We start from the raw sequence: 23959 nt of genomic DNA, 5'->3' as shown, positions 1-23959 counted from the left end.
AGGGAAAACTCGCGTCTCCGACGAGTCGTTTGTTTAGAACTGGCAATGCCCCCCCCCCCCCCCGTTTGTGACTGCTGTACACAACGCGGACGGGCAGACTGTTTCACCGACTTTATTAAGCGATAATGCGAGTCCCATACACAGCGGGCGATGAGATTATGACGACGAGGCATTGCTCACAGCGCACGGTGCCGAGCAGCGGAGAGGCCGTTCGATGAGAATGGACCTTCTAATTCACAAGCCCAGCTCCATCAGTTCCAACATGCACATTAACAAGTCCTAGCCGTTATTCCAACACTAATAACCATAAGACCAAACTTGGGCGAAAGGCTGCATCCTTGTAGTCAAATAGTGATCAGATTAAAGCTAGAATCTCATCAGACTGACTCCCTAGGGTTTATATCAGTCAAAATTCAGAAGCCTTAGCTCGCGAACAGACAAGAGGATTTCACGGGGTCATTCTCTCATTGAGACTCCCCGTGGCAAACGACCGACGACATCAATGAGTACAAGTAACAATCGCGCTGTGTGGCAAAACGTCCCCGAATATTCGGACCAGCGAGTCGAGCCTGGCCAACCTTTGCTCACAAACCTGGGCACAAACCCACACAGATGGCGAACAATTGGTTCCATCACCATCAACAGGCCAATTGTGCGATTCTTGAATCAGCGGCACCAAACGCTACTGGAATGTCAATGAATTCAGCTGTTGGCCAACTAGTACTATAAATGTGGACTCTCAATGTTCGTATAAGGTGCCATGTGATACAAAATTAGGATTTGGAGGAAGAAAAAAACCAAGTTTGAGAGTTTATACAAGCACCGTTTCTCCCCCTGAATCGTCCTCGCGAATTGTGAATAGAGCTGAACTGGCTTCACACGCTTCGATGCTACCTGTGCGTTTCTGGTGTCCGGAATGACGTCAACCTTGGAAATGCATTATGTATTTTCCAAGTTCCTCGTTAATCCACGAGAATATCCTGGTATCCACAACAATACATTAGTGTTTTCAATTCACCCCAGCCAACTCCTGAGACTGTACTTGTAATTACTGCCGTAACAAAGCATTACTTTGCTACCAACACAGACGCCTGTTTAACGATAACCGACTGCAACTGTGAATTTGGCTTAATGATAAAATGAACCAACAAGAGAGCGTAATGCTGCACCGAACGGTAAGTTCGACGACTAAATACAACGCAAGACGTGATTATTTGCACTTGTTCTCTGTTGGTTATGTCACAACCTCTTCCCAAAAAAAAGCATTGCCACCTCATTTTTGCAAACCGGCCTGGAAGATCGGCAACGCTCATTTGCATGACAACCGGTCCGTCTGCTGTCAGCAGCGCCGCTACCCTCGGTCACGTGCCATGCGATCAAAACCTCACAACGTAGAGATGCACAATAAATAAAACGTTGAGAATGCGTACATCATAGCATATCGTTTATGCACAACGACCGGATATTCGTCAAATTCACCTCCACATCAGCACTGCACTAGCGACAATGCACACACGCACGCACGTGCTCAACTAGCTGCTTAGCCGGGGCGCACAGTATTTGCTAATAAACTTCGGAGCATTCTCATGGTCCCTTTCTCCAGTAGCCTGGTCCTATTTCACAGTACGCTGTAACGTCAAGTGCTCGACAAAAATCATTCTAATTGGGTTAATTGCACGTCACTCATCCCCTGTTATAAATTACTTGCTTTACTCAGTCACGCACACTCAACTTGCACACAACTCGACAGCGCAGCACTGCAAAACAGCCCAGGTGATGGACTGCCGCGACCCTGCGTCAAGGGGCACGCAATGGAAAAAAAACCCACCACAGGCACGGAAATAAAGAGGCAGCAGGTGACGGGTAGTAGCCACCATGATTCTACCTGAACCCACTTCTCTCCCCTCAACCAAACACGAAACAGCAGGACCTTCGCCTCCTTTCACGCCACATCTGACTCCACTTCCATCTTGGTCTCCATAGCGGAAGTGTCTTCACCGTCTTCACCTCCAGCTGCTCCTACTGCTGCTCCTGCTGCTGCTCCTGCTGCACCTTCTGCTGCACCTCCTACTCCTCCAGCTCCTCCTGCTGCTACTGAGACCAAGGCTGGCCGCACCACCACCTCGGAGACTTGCGAGGAAGGTGGCGGTGGTGGCATGTGCGGAAGCCCTTGTGGTGGCAGCTGGACTGGCACTTGGGTCGATGTCTGGACTGGCACGGCCTGAGCCATGGCTTGGGCCGTGGGTTGGGCCTGGGCCGCCAGCCCCTGGCCGGAAGAACCCTGCGATGAGCCCTGGCCCAGCGTGATTTCGGGGCCGCCCCCGTAGAGGGAGACCAGGTAGTTCCAGGTCTCCCGGGAGATCTGTCCATAGTCTGCACCTGTAGTGGTAAGAGGGGGTCGACAAAGGTTCACGATTGTTAGCTGTTGCTCGAGGTTATTCACTTCCACCTGTAATTTAATGAAAGCATTACACATGTGACTGTACTTATACAGGAGGTACAGATGTTACATATTGAGCAACTCCTGATGCCATCTAATGAATTACCAGATTCGACACAGTTACAATTTCGTCAGTTGCTTTTCAAAATCCATGTGATTCAAAGAAAAAATTACACACAACACAAACTGAATGCGTGCACCGTTACAATTGCGATTCAATGCATGTATCGCAAACTTTGAAACGATATTCATGCTTGTATCACAAACTTTTAATCGATATTCACGCATGAATCAACGCACGGCTACACTGCTTTATCATGCCATCTATTATAATAGAAGTCGCTGCAACGTGAGATTTACATTCATAACGGTTGGCTATTTCCCATCACCTGCTTTAGCTGCGATGTGGCCGCCCTTGTTAACTGCAATTTTGCTGTTGTCGATTGGCCCTGGTGCTTCTGTAACACAAACGCAAAACACACACTCAACAGTGAACAGCAATAGGCCATACTTCACCGTGCTGGTGAGCGCAGATTGAAGGGGGCAGCAGACACATTGGAGCACAGAGGTACAATACAACATTTCGATTTTGCTGCTCTGCTTTGTACTACCCACAACGTAGGCACGCGGCAGCCGAAAGCACTCGTTGCATGCATGGTGGTAACCACCCCCTCCCATGGGGGTTTCAATATTGCTCACTGCTGATGTTAGCTGTAGCCAAGAATCGAACTCGGGTCGCCGGATTAAAAGTGTAGTGCACTAACCAATGCGCCACCGCCACTGGCGAGCCAGTGGGGGGGGGGGGGGGGGGGGGGGTGGGGGGGGGGTGGGGGGGGGGGTGGGGGTTCACATGCCCCCCCCCCAGTGATCCGATCGAAATCCCTAATTTCGATGGGATCATTGGGGTTTATTAGTAATAAATCGGCATCTTGCGACCCCCACTGCTACTGTGTAGCATATTATTACGTGCCAGGGACTCTATGAGATGATAGGACAATAGTCTGAGTCCATATTTGGCAATAAGTAACGGCAAAGCAGTCATAAGTGACTCACAGAATTGAGTGCAGTTGCGTATACAGTACACGACTTCCCTGAAGGCAAACACCTTCAGCGAGTGCGATGCCGATCACACACGGTTCGAATTCGACCCTCGATCGATGGCTGCACCCATCGCCGCACACGCGTCGAATAAAAAGCAAGGGACAGGTCCTTATACTTACTAACAATTGTCACTGCAATTGTAATGTATCCGCAAGAGCTACTTGGTATTTATTTTCCTTGTATCAACTTTGTACTTTTAACCCACAGAATGCCTGGAAATCCAGGCGAGCCGAAGTCTAACGCGTTAAGATTCTCGCACGTGATCCCACACACACATCGCACTTCTCAAAGAGACCGACATTACGCACATATGGAGGCATCGGCCAGGGGAGCTTGCGGCAGCTTAAACAGCCAAACCCTAAGCCGCTCTCCTCGGCGATAATACTGCTGCTGGTGTTAATGCTGCTGCTGCTGCTGTTGATACTGCTTATGTTGGTTTTTCTGCGACCGCCACTCACCGCTGTCTTTGCCTTTTACGAACCCCTCCCACTCGCGGAACCACTCCATGCTGATGCAGTAGATCACGCCCGGGTGCTCGTCCGCCTGGAACGCCTTGTTCTTCTGCTCGCACCACACACAACGAGTCTAAATGGTGTGACCACACCTCAAGACTTTGGGACACATGCCCGTTATCTCTCGGGTATGTCCCGAACAGGAACAACTTTATACCCAAGTTTTGCTAGTAGCGGGTCATCTTTACGAACATTATCGTACCCCCCCCCCCCTGTTAGAGTCAGACAAATTGGCAGACAAAAAGGCAGGTGGACTGAGCTAACGCATTAACGCGCTTCCAACCTGGACGTTAAAAAACCCCTGACATCATTTGAAACGCACAGACCATTTGTATGCCGGCGTCATGGTTTGCCAAATTCTAAATATTACCCGCATATTATTCAATTAGGATGACACGCATAGGAATCATCGCCCCTGACTGGCAAGGCGAATGTCCGCTTGCAGGCCAGGTGCCGAGTCACCTTGCGCCGCACAGGGACAGCTGATTTGAGATCTGGACATCTGTGAAAAAGAGCTTCGTAGCTCATCAGATTTCCTCTGATTCTGAGATTAAACGTGGCACAAGTCACTTATCGCTTGTAAAGCGCTCCGAGACGCCCCGGCCGTAAAGGAGGGTGCTCTATCAAACACAATCATTCTCATCAAACCTTCATTATCCTGATTATCATTAACCTCATCGGCAAATTATGTATGCATGTTGAACTTCTTTCTCACCGTACGTAGCCAACCGTGCTAATCGGAGTTGCGGGACGCTGCACAAAGAGGTAGCAAGTCTTAGCGAGTCTTGGCGACCTCACCCTGATGAAGGTGTCCATCTCGGTTTTGCGTCGTCTCTCGAGCCGGTCGATCTCCACTTGGCACACGCTGCACACGTACAGGTGGTTCACGGCTGGACCGCCCCCATATCTGTGCGTTGGTAGGGGGGGGGGAGACAAGGAGAGATCCGCTATCAGAATGCAGAACTCGTGTTTTTTTGTTACAGCATTTGAAAAGTATGATTTTAGATGTACAGTATTACCTCGTTACATATCGAACCGTGCTTTTAACCATCTCCCCATTTCGAGCAAACGTAGCCAAAACAACGTGGATTTCTCCCTCCACATGGCGATCATGTTATGTCAGGGACCCCGCGTATCACGATCGCATGCAATGGCAAATGTCTAATTATTGCGTTTTTACAGTATGCTGGATGGTATAGTACACATTAAAGTAAATAAGAACATTAAAGCATCATCGCCGCGTATGTGTAAATGTGTATTTGTATAGTTCTCCTGGTCAAATGCAAAATCAAAAACATGTACGTGTAAAGTATTGCTTGTACAGTGCACACACATGTAGTTGTGTCGTGTTTTTTTTATTTGTAGAACTGACTAATAACAACACCACACACGCTCAAGGAACGATGTTGACACCAACACCACCAACGCTGTTGTTACTGCTCGTTTTTGTAGGTTTTAGCGAGTCTACAAGCCTCACCTGTTGTAAAGGTAATCCCACACGTTCTGTGGGAGGATCACCACCAGGTCGTCTATGTAGCTCGACTTGTGTGGTGGAACACCTGGTGAAACACACAAAAACAGAGATCCCCCGCATAGCCTTTACCAGACTGTTGGGGCAAGTGCTGCTTGCACACTCAATGTAACAATTTGACAAATAATACCGACAGTTGTGTGTGTGAATGTGAGAGAAGCAGGTGACTTTCTAACTCAATGACCAGCCACACAGGGTCAACAGCGGTCACAGCCGCACCTCCGTGGGAGCACAGGAAGTCTTGGTTGGTGATGGGCCCAGGCTCGGCGAACGTGTTGAGGCGGTTGAGCCACTGGCGGGAGATGTAGAACTCGAGCAGACTGGGCTCCTTGAGCCCCGCGAGTGACATCACCTTCTGCCGCTCGCGCATGGCCTCCTCATTACTCTTGCTGCAGTGGGGAGGAGAGGCGCAGAAGGAACAGGAGGGAAGTGAGATATGGAGTGGGGAGGGGAGGTGCAGGGAGGAGCGTGAAGGAGATTAAGAAGAGAGGCGCGGGAGGTGAGCAGTGATGATGAGTGGGGCGGCAGAGGGAGTTGTGGAGAGGGGAGTGGAAGAGAGGGGAGGTGTGGAGAGGGGAGTGGAAGAGAGGGGAGGAGAGGAGCAGGGAGGAGAGATGAAGCGAGGTATGGTGAGCGGGGAGGAGTGAGACGGAGAGGGAAGAGAAGGGGGAAGTTGAGATGAAGGGGGGGAGGAGAGGGGAGGAGCGGCACAAAGACAGGACGAGTGGGGAGGAGGGCAGAGGAAAGGGGAGGGGTGGAGAATATGCGTCTAAGGGTCATTTCAAACTGACTTCAATAGAATATCCGTAATCATCAGTGTAATAATAAAATCGAGATAATTTTTGTTTAAATGCACAGCCCTTCGTCAATCCACTGCTGGATGAAGGCCTCCCCACGGTGTATCGGACAGAGTTTGTTTGTGGCGGGCTTTGGATATAATCAGGTGGTGAGAACTCAAAGAGACCAGGGTGAGTGTCATTTGCAAGTGACCTGGGGCATTGGTCTGAAAGTGTGAGTTCTTGTGACCTGCAGTGTGATGATTCAACAGCGTAGAATAAAACCAAGTCCTCAAAAAGTGTGCAGGAGGAATCGACGAATCAAGCTCGGGGGAACAGTAAACCACGGCAGTAGCGAATGAACAGCATCAATGAGGCGACGGGCAAAGCGCTGGGTCACGTGCTCTCGGTTTGCACGCGCCGTGAACGTTGGGCGGTACTCACCGGTAGAAGAGAACGTAGGCCTCGGCGTTCTGCACGACGGTCTCATGAACCTCAGTGACGCACTGATCGTCGAACTCGTACCACTGCCCATTGATCACGTTCTGGCAGTACGCCACGTAGTGTCCGCCTGCGGGGTCACGGGCAGGGAGGGTGTCCGTGAGCCGTCGCCCCCCTGTTACTCAAGGCCACGCAGCCGGCGCCGATAAAGGGATACATACTTATAATGTACAGACACGGCAAGTCGACAGGTGGCTCAGAGATCAGATCACTGAGCTGGCATTATGATACAATGTGGATTTGTATTACGTCTAATTTATAATTGTAATAAAAATGTTTAGATTTATATAGCGTCATTGTTCATGTAAATTGCATCTCACAATTTGCATGAACGCTGAGGAAGCAAGATGGAAGGCGGCGAGCTGTCACAAGCAATATTCGTCCGAGATCTGCAGTCATCTATATATATATGAAGACGTTATCAGCCAATTAATGCTCAAGAGGTGGGACCCACTTCCAGCTGTTCCGTGGTGGCAGATGACGGAGAGGAGGTCGTAGGTCGTAACCTGGGACTGGCTCTCCTTGGCCAGGAAGGGCCGCATCTCAAGGCCCTCGGTGGGGAACGCCACATGGCTGCCGATTTTGGTGGAGTACATAAGTTCGTGCCGGAAGCGCTTGAGGTGAACGCAGAGGATCTGAGAGGGGAGCACAGAAGTGGGTGGGGGAGGGGGGGGCGAGTGGAATTGTTACATCTCAAGGAAGCTCTCAGATGAATTTTTATAACATGACGGTGAACGTAGCGGTCGTGTGACATGGCGGGACCCAGAGGAGACGCGGGGGGGTCCAAGTGGACCCATGTAATGTGCAATGGACGTGAACTGTCGTCGTGCACCGACCTCGGGCAGTTTGAGCACCTTGCAGTACTTGATGCCGTTGCGCAGCCTGCAGGCACAATACAAACACGTGGGGATCAGAGTTCAGCGTGAAGAGCCGAGGTGCTGTCATGCTCCCTGGATCTACTTGGGTTGAAGCTCAGATTAATGGGGTCAGAATGATGTTAGGGATAGACTGGGGGCAAGGGTTAGGGCTTCCACGATGGTTAGGGCTTATCATCATCATCATCATCAGGCCTTCTCCCACCTCCTCCTCACCCCAAGCCATTGCCATTACTCATGGTCTCTGGATGCAACATCCATCCAATTCCTGCACGCAATTGTATCGAATCGGTGGGTGGTAGACTGTGGTGGATGGTGGGTGGCAAGGTAGTGGGTAGTAAGTGGTGGGTTGTGAATGGTGGGTGGTAGGTATATGGTGGTGGTGGGTGGAAGATAACAGGTGAGGGCAAGTCAGGAGGGCAGCAGCGGTTGCACTTGAGATGCAGTGTGAGCAGTGGGAGTCACTCACTTCTTGCACCGCTCACAGCTGTACATGTTGTCTCCTATCCCACCGGGTTGGCGGGGGGGAGGAGGACGGGGGTGCAGTGAGAAAATGTGAGTGCAGGGTGATCATCATCGGAACAACATCATTGTCATTATCATAAATGTTATGGGGCGGTCCAGGCTTTGGTTCACACGCAAAACAACAATTCCTATCGCGTCCAAGTGCGAATGCAACTCAAGACATTTCACATCATGCAAAACAAAGCCACATTACGGGAGAGGAGGAGGGAGGAGGCTGGGTGGTTAGAGCAGGGAAAACAAAACTCCGGCACAGCCCAAAGGGCAAAACAACCGGGGCAGCACCGACGACTTCAAGGGCATCCCTTTGGGGGGGAAGGGGGGAGGGGGAAGGGGGGGTTAGGACCTTCAAAAAAGTCTAAATCATCCTTGGAAGGGGCTTGCACCATGCAATAACAAATCAACGATCCACCAATCGATAAGAAAAAGCCGTTAAATGGGAAGCGGCTGATGTTGTGGGCTCAACTCCCGCCCCATGCTGCCGGAAACGGCAGCCTCTCCCCCCCCAACCGCATACAAACCCCACGGACAGCTGTCACGGGCACGGGCACTGGCGATGCGGCGCGGGCGGCCGCCCCAGCAGCAAGAGACAGCGCCGGCTGGACCTAAGTGAGCGCCGGCGGCCGCTCCCTCACCCTTGAGCTCGTCGGCAGCGAAGAAGGCGGCGAGGCAGTCCTGCAGCGTCACCACGGGGCCCCAGAACCAGCTGGGAACGCAGGACACCACAAACCTGCGCGTCACGGTGGGAGACCCGACATGTGACGTGCGCCCTCCGCCCCCGCCGGGCACTCCGCGAGGGGCACCCACGCGGCTGGCGTGCCACATGGGCGGCCACGTGGCACGCCAGGCGCGTGCTGAGCTCTCCGCTGCCGCGAACGCGTCCTCTAGCGATCACACGCGGCACGGGGGATCCTGCCCGCGGCGCGATAGGCAGCACGCTGGACTCACAATCTAGGGGTGGCCGGTTCGATCCGATCTCCTGACGAGGCAGTCGATACAATGGAGTTTTATCCAGACTTCCTGCCTGGATCTTGTCCTGACAACACTCGACGCAATTTCATACAAAACGGATTTGCAACATTTTGTTGTGAGAATTCTGGGGAGCTGATACAATGATGATTTGCGTGTTGTTAAACACCACGTGACAATTTAATTTGTGTGGCTGTGTCAGGTGGTGGAAGGTCGTAACGACACAAATTTGGCCAGATAATGTACGTGGCTTCAACTACAAATCTATTATTTATTATCATTATGATGTGTGTTCACCCAGAAAAGTCAAAACGAGTCTAAGAGGGTCCCGCCAATATTGCTGCGGCTGTGTGATCTCAATTGAGTAATTTGCAGGTAATTGTTGCAGCATTGGCGATGCTTAGGCCAATACCAGTTATATTGTACAGTTTAAATCAGCTATGGGAGGAAACCGGAGAACCCAAAGAACAGGGGGAGAGAGAACCTATAGACTCCACATAGAAAGGTCGCCCGACTCGTGAATCAATCCCAGGGCTCTGAACCACCGCACCACCACCCGGCTCTCCAGACCCCTGGCGGGCGTTCCACCCACCGGCCCCTCCCGCCCTCGTCTCACCTCCCCACCACCCCCCTACCACCCCCGCGCCGCACTCACCTGCGTATGTAGTCCATGAGGAAGGTGAGCCAGCTCTGGGAGCTGTACGCGTCAGAGCACGCGCCGCCCACCTTGACGGCGGCGCCCTGGTGGGCCGCCGAGTGCAGCTTCGCCAGGTCCTCCTTGCCGGGGATCGGCAGCGAGATGTCCTGGAACGTCTCCACCGTCGCCGACACCTGGGCCGCACGCAGCCGCGCGCCACCGTCCACCGCCGGCGCCGGACCCACAGCCACAGTCACAACCACGGCCGTGACTGCCGTGCCTAGACGGCCCCGCGCTTCGGCATCGTGGCTCGGCGTCACGGCTCGTCGACGTTTTTTTTTTGAAAAATCTACGACCCCTCGCACGCGACCGCGGTGTCCAAACGACCCCCTCTCCCCGACGTCAATCACCCACTCACTTGGCCAACGCAATGGAACACTCCCTGCCACTCATTTAATGCCGAGTTTGACCAGGTGTTTACTTAAGGCCGAGTCGACCTGTATGCATGCATGTATGTACGTTGAACTTCTCTCGCACTGTACGTAGGCAACCGTGCTAATCAGAGGTATGGGGGAAGGACCTCGAGGAGCTGCAAGACTGGCGTGGATATCGCTCACCCCCGACATTAGTCGTGGCCAGGAATCGAACCGAACTCACGTCGCCGAGTTAAGGGCACTGTGCGCAATCAACTGCACCACAGCTCTCCCTCTTCTCAACCATCAAGCTAAAGGTGCAGCCCTGCAAGTGCTTGCTCGCGCCACTGCAGGTACAAGGGGCCTCCAATAAAAGCAGCTCTCGAGATGCACCTATGGAATATATCTTTGCTTACTCTTCGGCGCTGGCCGGGCGTCTTTTAAGAGGCAGGAGCGCTCACACTTTATCCCGAGGAAGGAAAGGAACCACACAGTTCTACTCGGGCAAGGGGAGGCAGTGGCAGGGGCTCACCCTGTCGCACGTCAGGCACTGCACCGAGCTGAGTATGGAACCGTCAAAAATGTCCGAGATGACGCTCCGGAACTTTGGCTGCTGCCGCTTCTTAGACATGAAGGCCGAGCCTGCGACACGCACACATGCACAAACAACAGAGGCAAAGGTCCCCCGTGGAGCCTACACAGGCTGTTACAGCAAGCGCCGTTAGCGAGCAGCACCTATGAAGGCCGGCACGGCGGTGTTACCAAAACCTTAAGTGCTGTTGGCGAGCACTGATGAGTTTGGACACGCGCTCTCAAGTACGCACGGGCGACATCGCCCCCCGCTCACCCCCCCCCCGCCCTTTCCCCCTAGTGGCGACGGTGCGTACCCTTGCCGTGGGATAGCCCCGGTGGGGCACGCACGGGGCTGGCGCGGGGCGGGCTGCTCGACAGTTTGGTGTAGACGCGGTCACCGGGAGCCGGGCTAGATGGCCGCGACGGCGTGTACGCGCCGTGCTCACTCTCGGGGTCTGCACGGCACACGCAGCACGTCGCAATGTCCGATCCACTGCAGTCATCGTCGTCGTAATCAGCCATTGTCTATCCACTTCTGGATGAAGGCCTCTCTCACGTGCCAGGAAAAGCCCAACAAGTCGAAAGACTCGTTCTCAGGAGGGCCCTGCTACATGAGGATGTTTGGCAAATCGTAACCAGGGATGAAACTCACGCAGAACAGGGGAGAAGCAAACTGCACGCAGAAATGAGCCCGAGTAGGGAGTGAAACTGAGGACCTCCTTGATGTGAGGCACTGCACCACCCCCCGCTGTGTAAAAAAAGTTTCCCCGGAACTGGGAGTCACCGGCCACGAGCGGGACCTGCAGTGCGCACCGAGCCACCCGCGTCGCCGCGGCGTCAAGTACAGCGACGGAGCGAAGCAATCGAACCGCCGGGCGTCTCACCGGAGTGCCGCGGAGGCACGGGCGAGCTGCGCTGCGCCGGCGGAGAGGTGCGGCCGCCGCAGCCCAGCGAGTCGCTTGCACCGCCGCCGCCCCCCATCTCGCACCCCGCCTCCCCCTCCGTCCCCTCGGCGCTCTCCGAGTCGGCCGAGCTGGAGCGGCGCAGCCGGCGCTTGCGGTCGCGGTGGCGTGTGGTGGGCGGCAGGTGCTGGTTCTCTTGCGCCGCCGCCGCCGACGACGCCATCGACGACGACGCCGTCTCGTCCTGCATGAGCATCTCCATCTCCTGGTCCTCGACGAGGTTGGCTCGCTCGCGGCACTGCACGGCGCAAGAGGTTGGCGGCAGCGGGAGGGGAGGAAGGTGACAGTGATGAGCACCATTGCACGCACATACGCTCACACTCGGCACACCGTCAATGCACCCTCGCTCCGCTTGGTCTGCTAGGGTCTGGTGCGTTGGTTCACAATGTACGTCGAGTACGGCCTCATCCCAAATCTCACTGATGTAGGTATGTGTGCATGTTGAAATTCTTCCGTGCCGTACATAGCCAACCGTGCTAATCGGAGGTGCGGACAGCTGGTGGTAGCAGTGGAGTTATTAGCAAAGTGGTGGACCCAGGATCGCTAAGGGCGACCGTGATCTCTCTATCAGGTCGGTGACGGACGTCTGCTTCATCTTAAAAAATCAATGGGGGGGCTTGAGGGCCCTACGATGTTGATGGTGAGCTTAGTGGCTTCATGAGCAGGGGTGGACTCGTCCATGTGTGCAACACGCCCACAGAGTGAGTAATTCACATGCGACCAACAGTTCAGTGCGGCATAAATTACATCACTGTCAACACACTGCCCGGCCCACTAACGTGCCAACAACACAGACGTGTCGTCATCATCACTGCCTCACCACATTAACAACCGCTATTCACCACTAAGTGGCGGTGACGTCACTACGGCGCTTGTGCCAGGCTAGCTGTACACTTTGACGCAGCAACAAAAAGCGTGCACGGCTTGCTGTCAGCAGGAGGCCACGGGACAGGCCCATGTGCCATGAGTGGACCGACTCTCCGCTGTTGCTGGAGGGCGACTGCCACCAACTGTACAACAGCGTCCTGCACGAACCTCCTCCATAGAGGCCGATCTTGAGACCGCTGATAGCGGTCATCGGGAAGTCCCCTCAGCTCCACATCCTCCTGTACCGCATCAGTCCATCTCCTCCCTAGCCCACGCAACGCCCATTTTCTTCCGTTTGATATTAGGAAGCGACTAAAACTATGCACTTTTAAATCGAGATTGAAAACCAATTTCTTTCTAACTGATTTTTTGATTAGTTTGTTGTCCTTCCCCCACACCTCCGATTAGCATGGTTGGCTACGTACGGTGTGAACGAAGTTCAACATACTGTACATACATTTAGCCCCCTCTATCTGGCCACGAACAACAATGTCTGGTTTAACACACAAACACGCGCGCAAACACATACACACGTACCCCAGATCGCGGGGGGCGCCCCCCCCTCACCTCGCTGCTGATGCCCGAGTCGCAGGACACAAGCTCGTCGTCGGAGTGGGCGCGGTGCTGCTCGCACGGTGCCAGCTGCTCCATTGCGGGCCCCGGCGCAGGGGCATCGTCCGGCTCGGCCTCCTTGAGCTCCTCGTGCAGCTGGTCCATAAGGCAGCGCAGGAACTCCTGGGCGTCCTGCGAGGAGGCAACCGCCATGGAAGAGCTTTAAAGCTCGTCGGATTCCTCCAGTATAAATAAATATTCTGAACTGCACTGGAACCGCAGTTTGCCATAAACCGGCAATGGTCACCGAACCACCATTGCTGGCCAGCCGCTACCGTTACTGTCACTGCACACAGAAATGGCATTACGTAATCGCCACCACCATTGTATCACCAACACACGAGCTCTATCGATGCCCCATCAAAACAGGATCGCGCTCATCGCTCCACCACCACCACCACCACTGCAGCAGCAAGATCAGCAATGCCGCAACCACTGCATCATTCTATCACCAACCCATCGCAATAGTATCACCACTAATGCCCAACAGTCTCACCATCACAAAGCCATGTCCTACTCAACGTCACCATCGCCATCTCACCAACGCCATCAGGGTTCCAAAATCACAGAATCATTCTCCCACCAAACCACCCCAAACGTCGCTACCCCACCAACGCAGTCTCACAATCACTAAGCTATCGCCCCTATCGGTGTCACAATCATCACTCCCGTCATGTCAACACCGCACCGCCACGGTCTCATCATCACCCACCGCACCATGACCAGTCCACCGTCACCACCATAACTGCCGGGTCACCATCGCCACCCTGCCAGCACCACCACTGACCCTCGCGTACAGTTCTATAGGTAGCCACACGTACCTGCTGTGCGTAGCCCCGGAACATGGGGTTGATGAGTTTGATTCCATGAGCCAGGGTCGTGGGAACCAGGTAGCCGTGCCTGCGGTTGATACAACACACACGACATGACGTCCCGCGAAATAGATCATTATCATCGGTCATGATCCATCCGCTGCTCCTCCTCCATGAAAGAGCATGACAGCCACTCATCTTGTTTTCTCTAGACTGTATTCTCATCGTTCCAATGGCGTCACTTCACTAGACAATGACATTTCCATTTGAAACCTTTGCAGGGGGGAGCGCACCACCTTGTGATCCCGACCCTGACGCACGCTCCCTCCCGCTCTCACCTCTTCTTGTTCCAGATGTCGGAGACGAGCTTGTGGTAGCTCTTGCAGAGCGCCGGCTTCTTGTCGGTTCGCACCAGCCCTCCGCACTCGAGGAAGAACTGGGTGAGCGGAGGGCTACTCATGTCACACACACACAGACACACAGAAACGCACACACGGACACAGAAACACACAGACAAAGATCCCCCGTATAGCCTGAACAGACCGTTGGGGCAAGTGCTGTTAGCGAGCACCTATGAAGGCTGGCATGGCACACGAGGGGGTGGGTGGCCAACACTATGCCCGGCCGCCTTTGTCTCCCCAGTGGTGATGTTTTACACACCACACCAGGTACTCATTTGAGGATGAGTTAACCGAGGGGTGTTGGTCATGAGCGGGAATCGAACTCGGGTCACCGGGTTCGTAGTGCAACGCACTAACCGCTACACGACCGCTCCCCAGAAACAGACACACGGACACAAAAACACACGCATGGACACACAAACAAGGACAAACACGCAAGCAGACACACACACGTGCACACACATGTACACACGCACACAACACTGCATTTTTGCAGGTACATGATGTTATTCATGCCTCATGATTAATCTCGGTTCGGTCTATCCAGGTCAGCGACCTGCACGATATTTTGACACCCAACACACCACACCCAGTTTACTTCCTCTGACTATGGCCGTCGCTCCCTGTCACCCTTTCATCTGAAGCACCGCAACGCAGGTCCACGCCGCCGACACCCCGCACAAGCTAAAGTGTGCGAGATCAACGCCCCGCACGCCGAGTTTGGAGGGCCACTCACCAGTTAGACAGCGCCTGTAGGGCGGCATTCATGTAGCACGTGTTCCCAATGTTCTTCAGACCGGTGAGGCCTGCAAGGAAAAGATCGCCGTGGCTCACTAAAACTCTCGTCTCCGCTGGCGCAACGCTTCCCTGCCTCTGGGTGCGTTCCACGAGGCAAGCGAGCGCATCGCAAGCCCAAGAATCGATTTGAATTGACGTTAAAATCATTATCATCATCACAGCCATCGTCACCATAATTGGTGACCTTTCCACAACGGCCCTGACCTCGGGGTCGAAGGTCGTCATCGTCGACCTCGGACTCTCCCTCCTCGCCGGATGTCCCAGGGATGGTCTTGATGGGCGAAGCTCCTCGGATGCCACCGTCCTGGTGAGTGATAGTCCACAAGACAAAGACCTCCCGTATAACTTTTACGGACTTTTTGGGCAAGTGCCATTAGTGTGAGCACACACACACCAATGCTGAAAAATAACCTGCAAATAACACAGCAGCAGCAGCAATGTCACCCACCTTCCCTCCTGTGAAAACTTGGCAGCACCCTCCTGAAAAATAGGCTTGAGACTCATCAGTGAGGCTTTCCTGGGTAAACACCTGCTGGTTGGTGAAGGTGAGTGCCCGGGACCAGCTAAGATATCACTCACCACTCATGTTAGGCATGGCCGGGAGTCGAACTCAGGTTGCCGTGTTAATAGGGCAGCGCGCAAAATGTTGTTCTTCTTTAATATTGCAGACAGCTGATTGGCAACGTTTAAATGTCTATGTGAAGTTTGGTGAGCGAGCCAGTGGACGGTTCCAGGAGTAGCTTGGTGATTATGTGAAACTCTGCCAGCGAGTGATTGAAGCGGGCAGTGGCGTTACTGAGGTCCATGGTTTAAGATGTAGACCAACATGGAGAGCCATACACATAGAAACCCACAGATTGACATTCACCCGTAGACTTGCATAGAGACTCATAGACTTGATGGACGCGGGGGGAGTGGCGTTACCATGTGGGCCGTGATATGAGGTTTGTGGCTCGCAGTCGCACTACGAGCTAATTATTAATTGCCCATCAGTATTGGAGAGAAGGGCTAAACGTGCCTGCGATGTGCCGATGCGGTCCAATAATGACCGGGGAAAACCGTGACCATCTTGTGTGGGGTTAACGATCAAACGCTCTCGTTAGGAAAGCTGCCGTTGCTCCAGGTCGCCATCCACTGCTACTCACGATTGAATGACGACGCTTTTGAGTGATTGCGCAGAAATCCCTTGCGACGTGACTGTATTAATTTGTTGAAATGCCGATTGTCCCGATGTTGAAGTCCAGAATACATGCCTCATTCAAGACCCAAACATCACATCTCCTGGAGTTGACAATACTCCTCGAAGATGCTGGTGTAACCATCAACCACATAAGAACATCAACAGGCCGATGCGCACACCTCCTTCATGAATATAATAATCAACGACAAGGCGCAGATTGGTGGCCATACAACTCAAAATATGGACCAAAAAGATAAACCACTGTGGTCTGTACTCTGTAACAGAGGGGGAAATGGCAAAACTACAAGAATTATCTCTCAGCAGCAGACCTCGACTGAACATATTGCTGCTGCTGCTGCTACTGCTGCCAACATGCGCGTGGATAAAACGGTCTTTACTCAAGACCTTCTTCCATGAGAGGGAGAATTTCTGAACGTTGCCAAATGCGTTTCCGGGTCGTACCGCACGTCGCTCGGCATTAGACAGCATCGGAAGAGCCGTGCACAGCACAACTGTAAACGCCGACGCGGGCAGTATATTTTCCGAAGACGTCTCCGCATAACTGCTAACGCAATAGTTTAAACAAAAGAATCGCGCACGTTTAAACATCTATTACGCTTCGCATGCAATCGGCCTATATGCAGGCGAAGAGCCGCGCCACTTAGTTTGCGTTGCGGCGGTGCCAACAGTCGCTCGTTCCATTATTCATCGACCCCGCACTGCACCTTTTATCTTTTTGCTTTTAATTTCACGAGGCCACGGCTGACGACCGACATCAAGGGCAACCGTGGCAACATGCGCTCCTTCAATGAAACTACCGCAAGTGCACAGACACACACGGCATGAACGGTACTGGCCAAAACAGTCAAAATGCTAATAAACGCATTACCGGCAAAACATTAAATCGCGATAACACACGGCAACATCGCACCCCACTCGGTGAGAACTGGGCAGGACCTTCCTGAAAGGGAGAGTTGAGACTCAGTGAGGCTTTCCTGGCTAAACAAGTGTACCAATCATAATACAAAACCTGTAATTTATGAAACTCTCGGGTACGTAAGGTTTGTCGGACTACGTTTTATGTACCGCAGCACTCTGGTGTTTTTTTACAGCAGTTCAAAGTAAAACTGCGATAAACATTTTAAGGCTCAGGCGGATGTACACCTCATAAGTTAGCGTTGCCGGGTGAACGGTATTTACCCCAGTGACTCGCGACTTCAGGGAAACGTTGCATATTACCAAATGGAAATACATTTCACTCGCATCGGGTCAAATGTGGAGGGTGAATTACTCATCGACCCAAAACCTGAACTGCATGCACACGTAGGTGCTATGGAGTTCGCAGCAGACAGCGGTGCAGAAAATTATAATGTTGTACTGCACCGCCATGCCGGCCCATCTATGCTCCGAGCCTTCACCCACCCGTACTGACCGGCGTGGTGAAGGATGGTCAAATAACCCCCACGGCCCACACGGCGCAGTGGGAGGTCCCTCATCCAGCAGTGGATTGACAAAAGAGTTAAATATATACGCACAGCAGGCGTACACTAATTAACATCTGCATGTACGATTGGTTGCATTTTACAGCGCTTGAAAACGCAAACGCATCCTACTCAGTGTCATATTTGGAGGGTGAATTATTCTCAAAGCCCCAAACACTTTATCTGGAGCGTCCCACGTGAGCATGGACGGGGAAGCAGAAGTGCGCGCGCACACACAGAGGGCACACACACGAGCACGTGCATACACACACGAGCGAGCACGCACACACACACGAACACACACACACGAGCGCGTGCATACACACACGAGCGAGCACGCACACACACACGAACACACACACACGAGCGAGCACGCACACACACAAGAGAGCACACACACACACGAGAGAGCGCACGCACACACACACACACAAGAGAGCACACACACACGAGAGAGCAGGCACACACACACGAGCGAGCACGCACACACACAAGAGAGCACACACACACACACAAGAGAGCACACACACACACACGAGAGAGCACGCACACACATGAGAGAGCAGACACACACACAAGAGAGCGCGCGCGCACACACAAAAGCGAGCACACACACACATGCACGCGCACACACACATGAACACGAGCACACACACACATGCACGCGCACACACACATGAACGCGCGTACACACACACACACACGCGTGCGAGCGCGAATGCGATCGTACCGGCATGGACTGCGCGGCGGCCGGCGGGGGCTTGCAGGGCGCGGTGTCGCCCGCCGCCACCGCCGCCTGCTTGTCGAGGAACACCTCCCGCTCGCACACGTAGCACCACACCCGCAGCGTTGTGAGGTTCACTGTCAGGCTGTGCTTGCTCGTCTGGGCACACGCACACACGCGCGCACGCGGCGCAATGAGCGGTCGGCACCAGGTTAGGGCTGCGCCACGAACGGTTGAACCCTCCCCGGAGTACGCGCAGCGGTAGCGGCAAGTTAAGCGGGTTTGAGCCTGGATAGTGCTTGTGTAGTGACACAGAATGGGTCACTAGGACAGGTAGTGCTGGTTACTGGTAGAGAATGGGATTGTGGGTGTAGTAGCCTGGTCTACCAGCAGGGCAGGTGAAGTGTGCCACTGGAGCGCGTAGCGCTGGTTGCTGACAGTGAAGGGCATTTGAGGATACAGTGGCCGGTCTGACAGTAGGGCACGTGACAGGCACGGATGTAGGGTAAAGGTCACAGAGGGGACACGTGGGTCACAGCCCAGAACCTTCTGGTAGGTTCTAGAAGGGGGCGTGGCCGAGGGCGGAGCCAGGCCATGCTGGGGAGGATAAAAAGGAGGCCCTGACGCTGGTTCGAGGCTGCTGCGGTTTGGGAATGGAGCCATCGTCCACGAAGTCTTCGTCCTCCTCGTCAGTGTTGGGTCAGGCAGTGTGCCGGCTGTCCTGACCCGTATATAGTTATCCCCTATACTGTGGAAAGTGTAGAAAAAACGTGTATGCCTCCTATTAGTGTCTCAGAAGTGACTCACGACACGTGGAAGGGGTCACTACCACCCATAAGGCGCTGTTGGCTTCTGGGTGGCACAGCGGTAACACTTGGGCTTCACAGAAACAAGGAACTGGGTTTAATTCACCAATTGGGCACCTTTGAGTGTGCAAGTTTGTATGTTATCTCCCTGTTCTGCATGGACTTCCACCGGGATTTCCGGTTTCTTACTATAGCTAAAAATACATAATATAATCGGTTTTAGTGGAACCCCCAATGTAGCAAAACTTAAATAATAAGTCTTCAGACCGAGTGTGACTATATTGTGTTGGATAAATAATAATAATATATCACTGCAACTCAAGACAGTGATGCTCCAAAAACAGAATTTAAAATTACAAATTAATGATAATTGATCTCGGCTGCCTATTGCAGTGACAGCCGATGCATCACCTACAACTGACACACGCAAACTGTTGAGACCACATAACTCACGTGCATGCTGGATTGATGCATCATCATCATCATCATAACCACAGCCAACATACACTTGATGCACATCGCAACTGCATTCATATGAATGCACCTCGTGATTATGAATAAAATGGTGGGCGCCTCAGCACCACCAGTCAAAGAGAAACCGTCATTTCCCAGCACCATCGTTTGCAGCGTACACAAACAAGGCTGTCACTCCACCCATGACTACATTTTCAGTTCCCCTTCGTGCGAGTCTATGCCTTCAGAGATTCTTTGTTTAGCCTCGTAGACTATTGGGTTAAGTGCTGTTAGCAAGCACCTATGAAGGCTGGTACGGTACGCAACGGAGTAGTGTTGCTAGTACCGTGATCAGTTGCACTGGTCTTCCCAGTGCTGATGTACACACCTTACCAGACACTCGCTTAAGGTTGATGCAACTTTTGGGGAGGTGGACGAGTTACGCTACCACTTACTACCGATGTTAGCCACGGCCGGGAAACTAACGGAGGTCGGCAGATTCGCAGCACGGTGTGTTGACCATTTTGTAGCCACTCCCGATACATCAAGAGCAACAGTGATGTCAACATCGCTCTTGTGCCAGGCTAGGTGCAGCAGTTTGAGGCCACTAATGTAGTGGTGTCCTGTGACCTCCAACAAACCCTCCCTCTCATGCTCGTGCACACAGCACGGGCACTCCCATGCGTACCTGCGCATGCAGGGTGCTGTGGTCAGTGAACGATTCTCCACATCCCACGTACGTGCAGCCATCCTTTCCGGTGAGATGAACAGATTCACACAGACACGCGGGGGTGTCATGGTCAGGCGGGAGGCATCAAACACCTTTAACCATCGCGATCAACGCCAGTGCTGGTGACGCGTGTGCAATCGCAAGGTCCACACACGGTAGTTGGCTCGAGTTGTAACATTTCTGTTAAGCTTGGATGAGTAATGCAGACGCGCGTGCACGTGTGTGTGTGTGCACGTGAATGGTGTTCACCTGCAGGCAGGCCCAGAGGTTGGGGCCAGTCGCTGCGCAAGACTGGCAGGTTCCCTGTAACACAGTGGGGCCAGTGTTTAGCTCCACGACCAGGGCGAGTGTCAAGGCTTGAGTTAGTATTCAAGCTTATAGCCTTCTGTATGTTCATCGGCAGAGATTATAACTTGATACATCTTGAGCCGTTGGGTGGCTTCAGGAGGAGCCTGGTGAATATCTGAAAAGTTCCCAGCGAATGAGCTTGGCAGGCAACGGTGTTACTCTGCGGTTCGGTGTTTGAGATCGGCAACTGCCATCGCACAGCCGGATGTGATCATTGCTGTGAATAAGGGTGTTAGAGCTACGGTTAGAAACTATGAAAAGGGTAAGTGTTAGTGTTGAGGCTTTGGTTATTCCGAGAGTAAGAGCTGGGATTGGTGCGAGTGCCATGTTGCGTATACACGAGGAGTGCGGAGACATGCTTTTTTGAGCCACCTTGGACTTCTGGATGAGCTGCTCCTTCGTAACCTCCCCAACGCTGCCGAGGTGCACACACTCCGCCTCAGAGCTGCCCATACCGTCGGCCACACGGCCCTGCTAGCCGCATCACAAACACCACACGGCAGTTAACCTGACCCCACAGCACGCACACACACAGGACAGTTAGCCCGGCCGCACACCATGAATATACACAACTTCCACGCCACGGTTAATTAAGCAGTACTGAGACCCCTGCAGTGACATTTGCCTTATCATCATGATCATGTGTGCAGCGACGGTTCGTGAAGCTGTAGTCACGGCAATGTGGGTGCTGAATGTTGTGTAGCCGGTGCTAAAACTAGGGCTGGTGCAATGGCTATCGTTAATGGCCGGTAATAGTTTTAGTGCCAATCTTAGTTTTAGGAAGAGTGCTTGTTGTTTTAGGAGCAAGGGCTATCGTTAGTGCTACGGCTGGGGGTTAGCGATAGGGCTACTACTAAGGCAAGTGTTAGTGCCACGGTGAGTTGTTATTGCTGGTGTTAGTGCTATGGTTTGTGATATGTCTAGTGCTATGGCTAGTGTTGGCATGGCTAGTGTTTGGGATAGGGCTAAGCCAATGCTCGTTTCGTTTCAATGCGAATCGCGGTGCCCGCTTCCTGGCTGGCTACGCCACGAACCCTGGCGCGTCAACAACCGCTCGCATGGCTCTCGGTATCAACAAAAACAACAACCAAACAACAACACTCGCAACACAACATCATTGTTATAGAACAGACGTGACAATGATATGCTGCCCGGGTGAAGAGGGCTCACCTCCTCACAATGACGCGGCCAGGCCTGATGAGGCGGTGATGGCGGAGAGGCGCCAGAGGAGGAAGGAGGAGGTGGTGCTGCTGCTGCTTGGGGGAGGCGATGGAGAGGCGGAGAGAATGAGGTGGTCAGGGAGGACAGGAGGAAGTGGGGAGGAGGGAAGTTGATGATGGTGAAAATAAAACGAGGTGAACAGAGGTCGAGTGGAATTAGAATGAAGAGTAGATCAGACCAGACGATGAGAAAGATGAGGTTGAGAATCAGTAGAGGACGAGGTTTTTGATGGTGATGTTTGCGAAGATAATGCGTCTGCTTATGTTAGTGATGCCAATGATGCTGTGTATGATGCTGATCAGCGATGCTAATGTTTTTAACGACGGCGATGCTGCTGCTGATGTTAGTAATGTTGTTGCATGACGTTGTTGATGTTTGATGATGTTTTTGACGATAGTGATAACGCTATCATTGATGTTGCTGATGATGCTGTTCCTGGTGATGATGCTGTTAGTGCTGATGCTGCTGCTGTTAGTGCTGATGGTGTTAGTGCTGATAATGTTGCTTATTATGTTCGTGCTGCGAATGATATTGCTGATGCTGTTGGTGCTGATAAAGTGATGTTGGTGATACTGCTGTTAGCACTGACTGACTGACTGTTGCTGAGGTAGTTGTTAATGGTGATGAGGATGTTAGTGCGGATGGTGTTGCTTATTCTGTTCGTGCTGCGAATGATGTTGCTGATGCTGTTGGTGCTGATGATAGTGATGTTGCTGATGATAGTGATGTTGCTGATGATAGTGATGTTGCTGATACTGCTGTTAGTACTGACTGCTGAGGATAATTTTGATGCTGCTGATGAGGATGATGATGTTGCTGATACTGCTATTAGTACTTACTGCTGAAGTGGTGGATGAGGATGTTGCTGCTGATGATGTTGCTGTTACTGCTGTTAGTACTGACTGCTGAAGTGGTGGATGAGGATGTTGCTGCTGATGATGTTGCTGATACTGCTGTTAGTACTGACTGATGCTGATGATTTTGTTGATGTTGCTGCTGATGAAGTTGCTGCTGTTAGCATTGACTGCTGCTGATGATGTTGCTGCTGTTAGTATTGACTGCTGCTGTTGCTGATGTTGCTGATACTGCTGATGATGTTAGTATTGACTGCTGCTGATGATGTTGCTGCTGTTAGTACTAACTGCTGAGGAGGATGATGATGTTGCTGCTGCTGTTAGTTATTGACTGCTGCTGATGTTGCTGATACTGCTGTTAGTACTGACGCTGAAGAGGAAGATGAGGATGTTGCTGTTGTTAGTACTGACTGCTGCTGATGTTGTTGCTGCTGCTGATGTTGTTGCTGCTGAAGATGTTGCTGCTGCTGATGATATTTTTGCTGATGATGTTGCTGCTGCTGATGTTAGTACTGACTGCTGCTGATGTTGCTTCTGATGATGTTGTTGCTGATGTTGCTGCTGATGATGTTGCTGCTGCTGATGATGTTAGTACTGACTGCTGATGTTGCTTCTGATGATGTTGCTGCTGCTGTTAGTACTGACTGCTGATGATGATGATGTTGCTGCTGATGTTGCTGCTGCTAATGATGTTGCTGATGATGATGTTAGTACTGACTGCTGATGATGCTGATGATGTTGCTGTGAGTGCCGCTGAGTCTGCGGAGTCTTCCTCTGCGCAACGGAAATGTCCGCACTGCAGCGCGCGCCACTTCCGAAACGGAAACGGAATCGGCTCCGGCGGGGTAGGGGGGAAACAT

The 23959-nt window shown here is 52.6% G+C and overlaps 1 protein-coding gene across 19 annotated transcripts; it reads right to left on the bottom strand.

Annotated features, from left to right (window-relative positions):
• Positions 1-98: 98 nt before the first annotated feature.
• Positions 99-23932, bottom strand: USP33 (ubiquitin specific peptidase 33). Of its 19 annotated transcripts, none has more exons than XM_032958610.2 (26): positions 23818-23932; positions 22195-22277; positions 21397-21498; positions 20926-20979; positions 20635-20697; positions 18694-18846; positions 15507-15606; positions 15241-15310; positions 14442-14555; positions 14113-14191; positions 13217-13423; positions 11735-12050; positions 11165-11305; positions 10811-10919; positions 9883-10095; positions 8894-8988; positions 8206-8239; positions 7698-7743; positions 7316-7496; positions 6805-6931; positions 5804-5973; positions 5531-5612; positions 4852-4960; positions 4000-4102; positions 2830-2898; positions 99-2379 (listed from the first exon to the last, which is right to left on the bottom strand). In XM_032958610.2, exons 3-26 carry the CDS (start codon positions 21475-21477, stop codon positions 1943-1945), a joined length of 3153 nt encoding a protein of 1050 aa, XP_032814501.2. In that variant the 5' UTR covers positions 21478-21498; positions 22195-22277; positions 23818-23932; the 3' UTR covers positions 99-1942. The 19 variants fall into 19 exon arrangements, with proteins under 19 accessions (XP_032814501.2, XP_032814502.2, XP_032814505.2 ...); XM_032958611.2 differs by having other exon boundaries at positions 21397-21495; XM_032958614.2 differs by having other exon boundaries at positions 9883-10058; positions 10810-10919; positions 22195-22280; positions 23818-23927.
• Positions 23933-23959: the final 27 nt, after the last annotated feature.

Source organism: Petromyzon marinus, chromosome 22 (genome assembly GCF_048934315.1).
Source record: "Petromyzon marinus isolate PM22_M1 ecotype Great Lakes invasive population chromosome 22, UKy_Petmar_22M1.pri1.0, whole genome shotgun sequence".
NCBI lineage: Eukaryota > Metazoa > Chordata > Hyperoartia > Petromyzontiformes > Petromyzontidae > Petromyzon > Petromyzon marinus.
The sequence above is the reverse complement of the archived record's forward strand: the minus strand, read 5'-3'. Positions and strand labels throughout refer to the sequence as shown.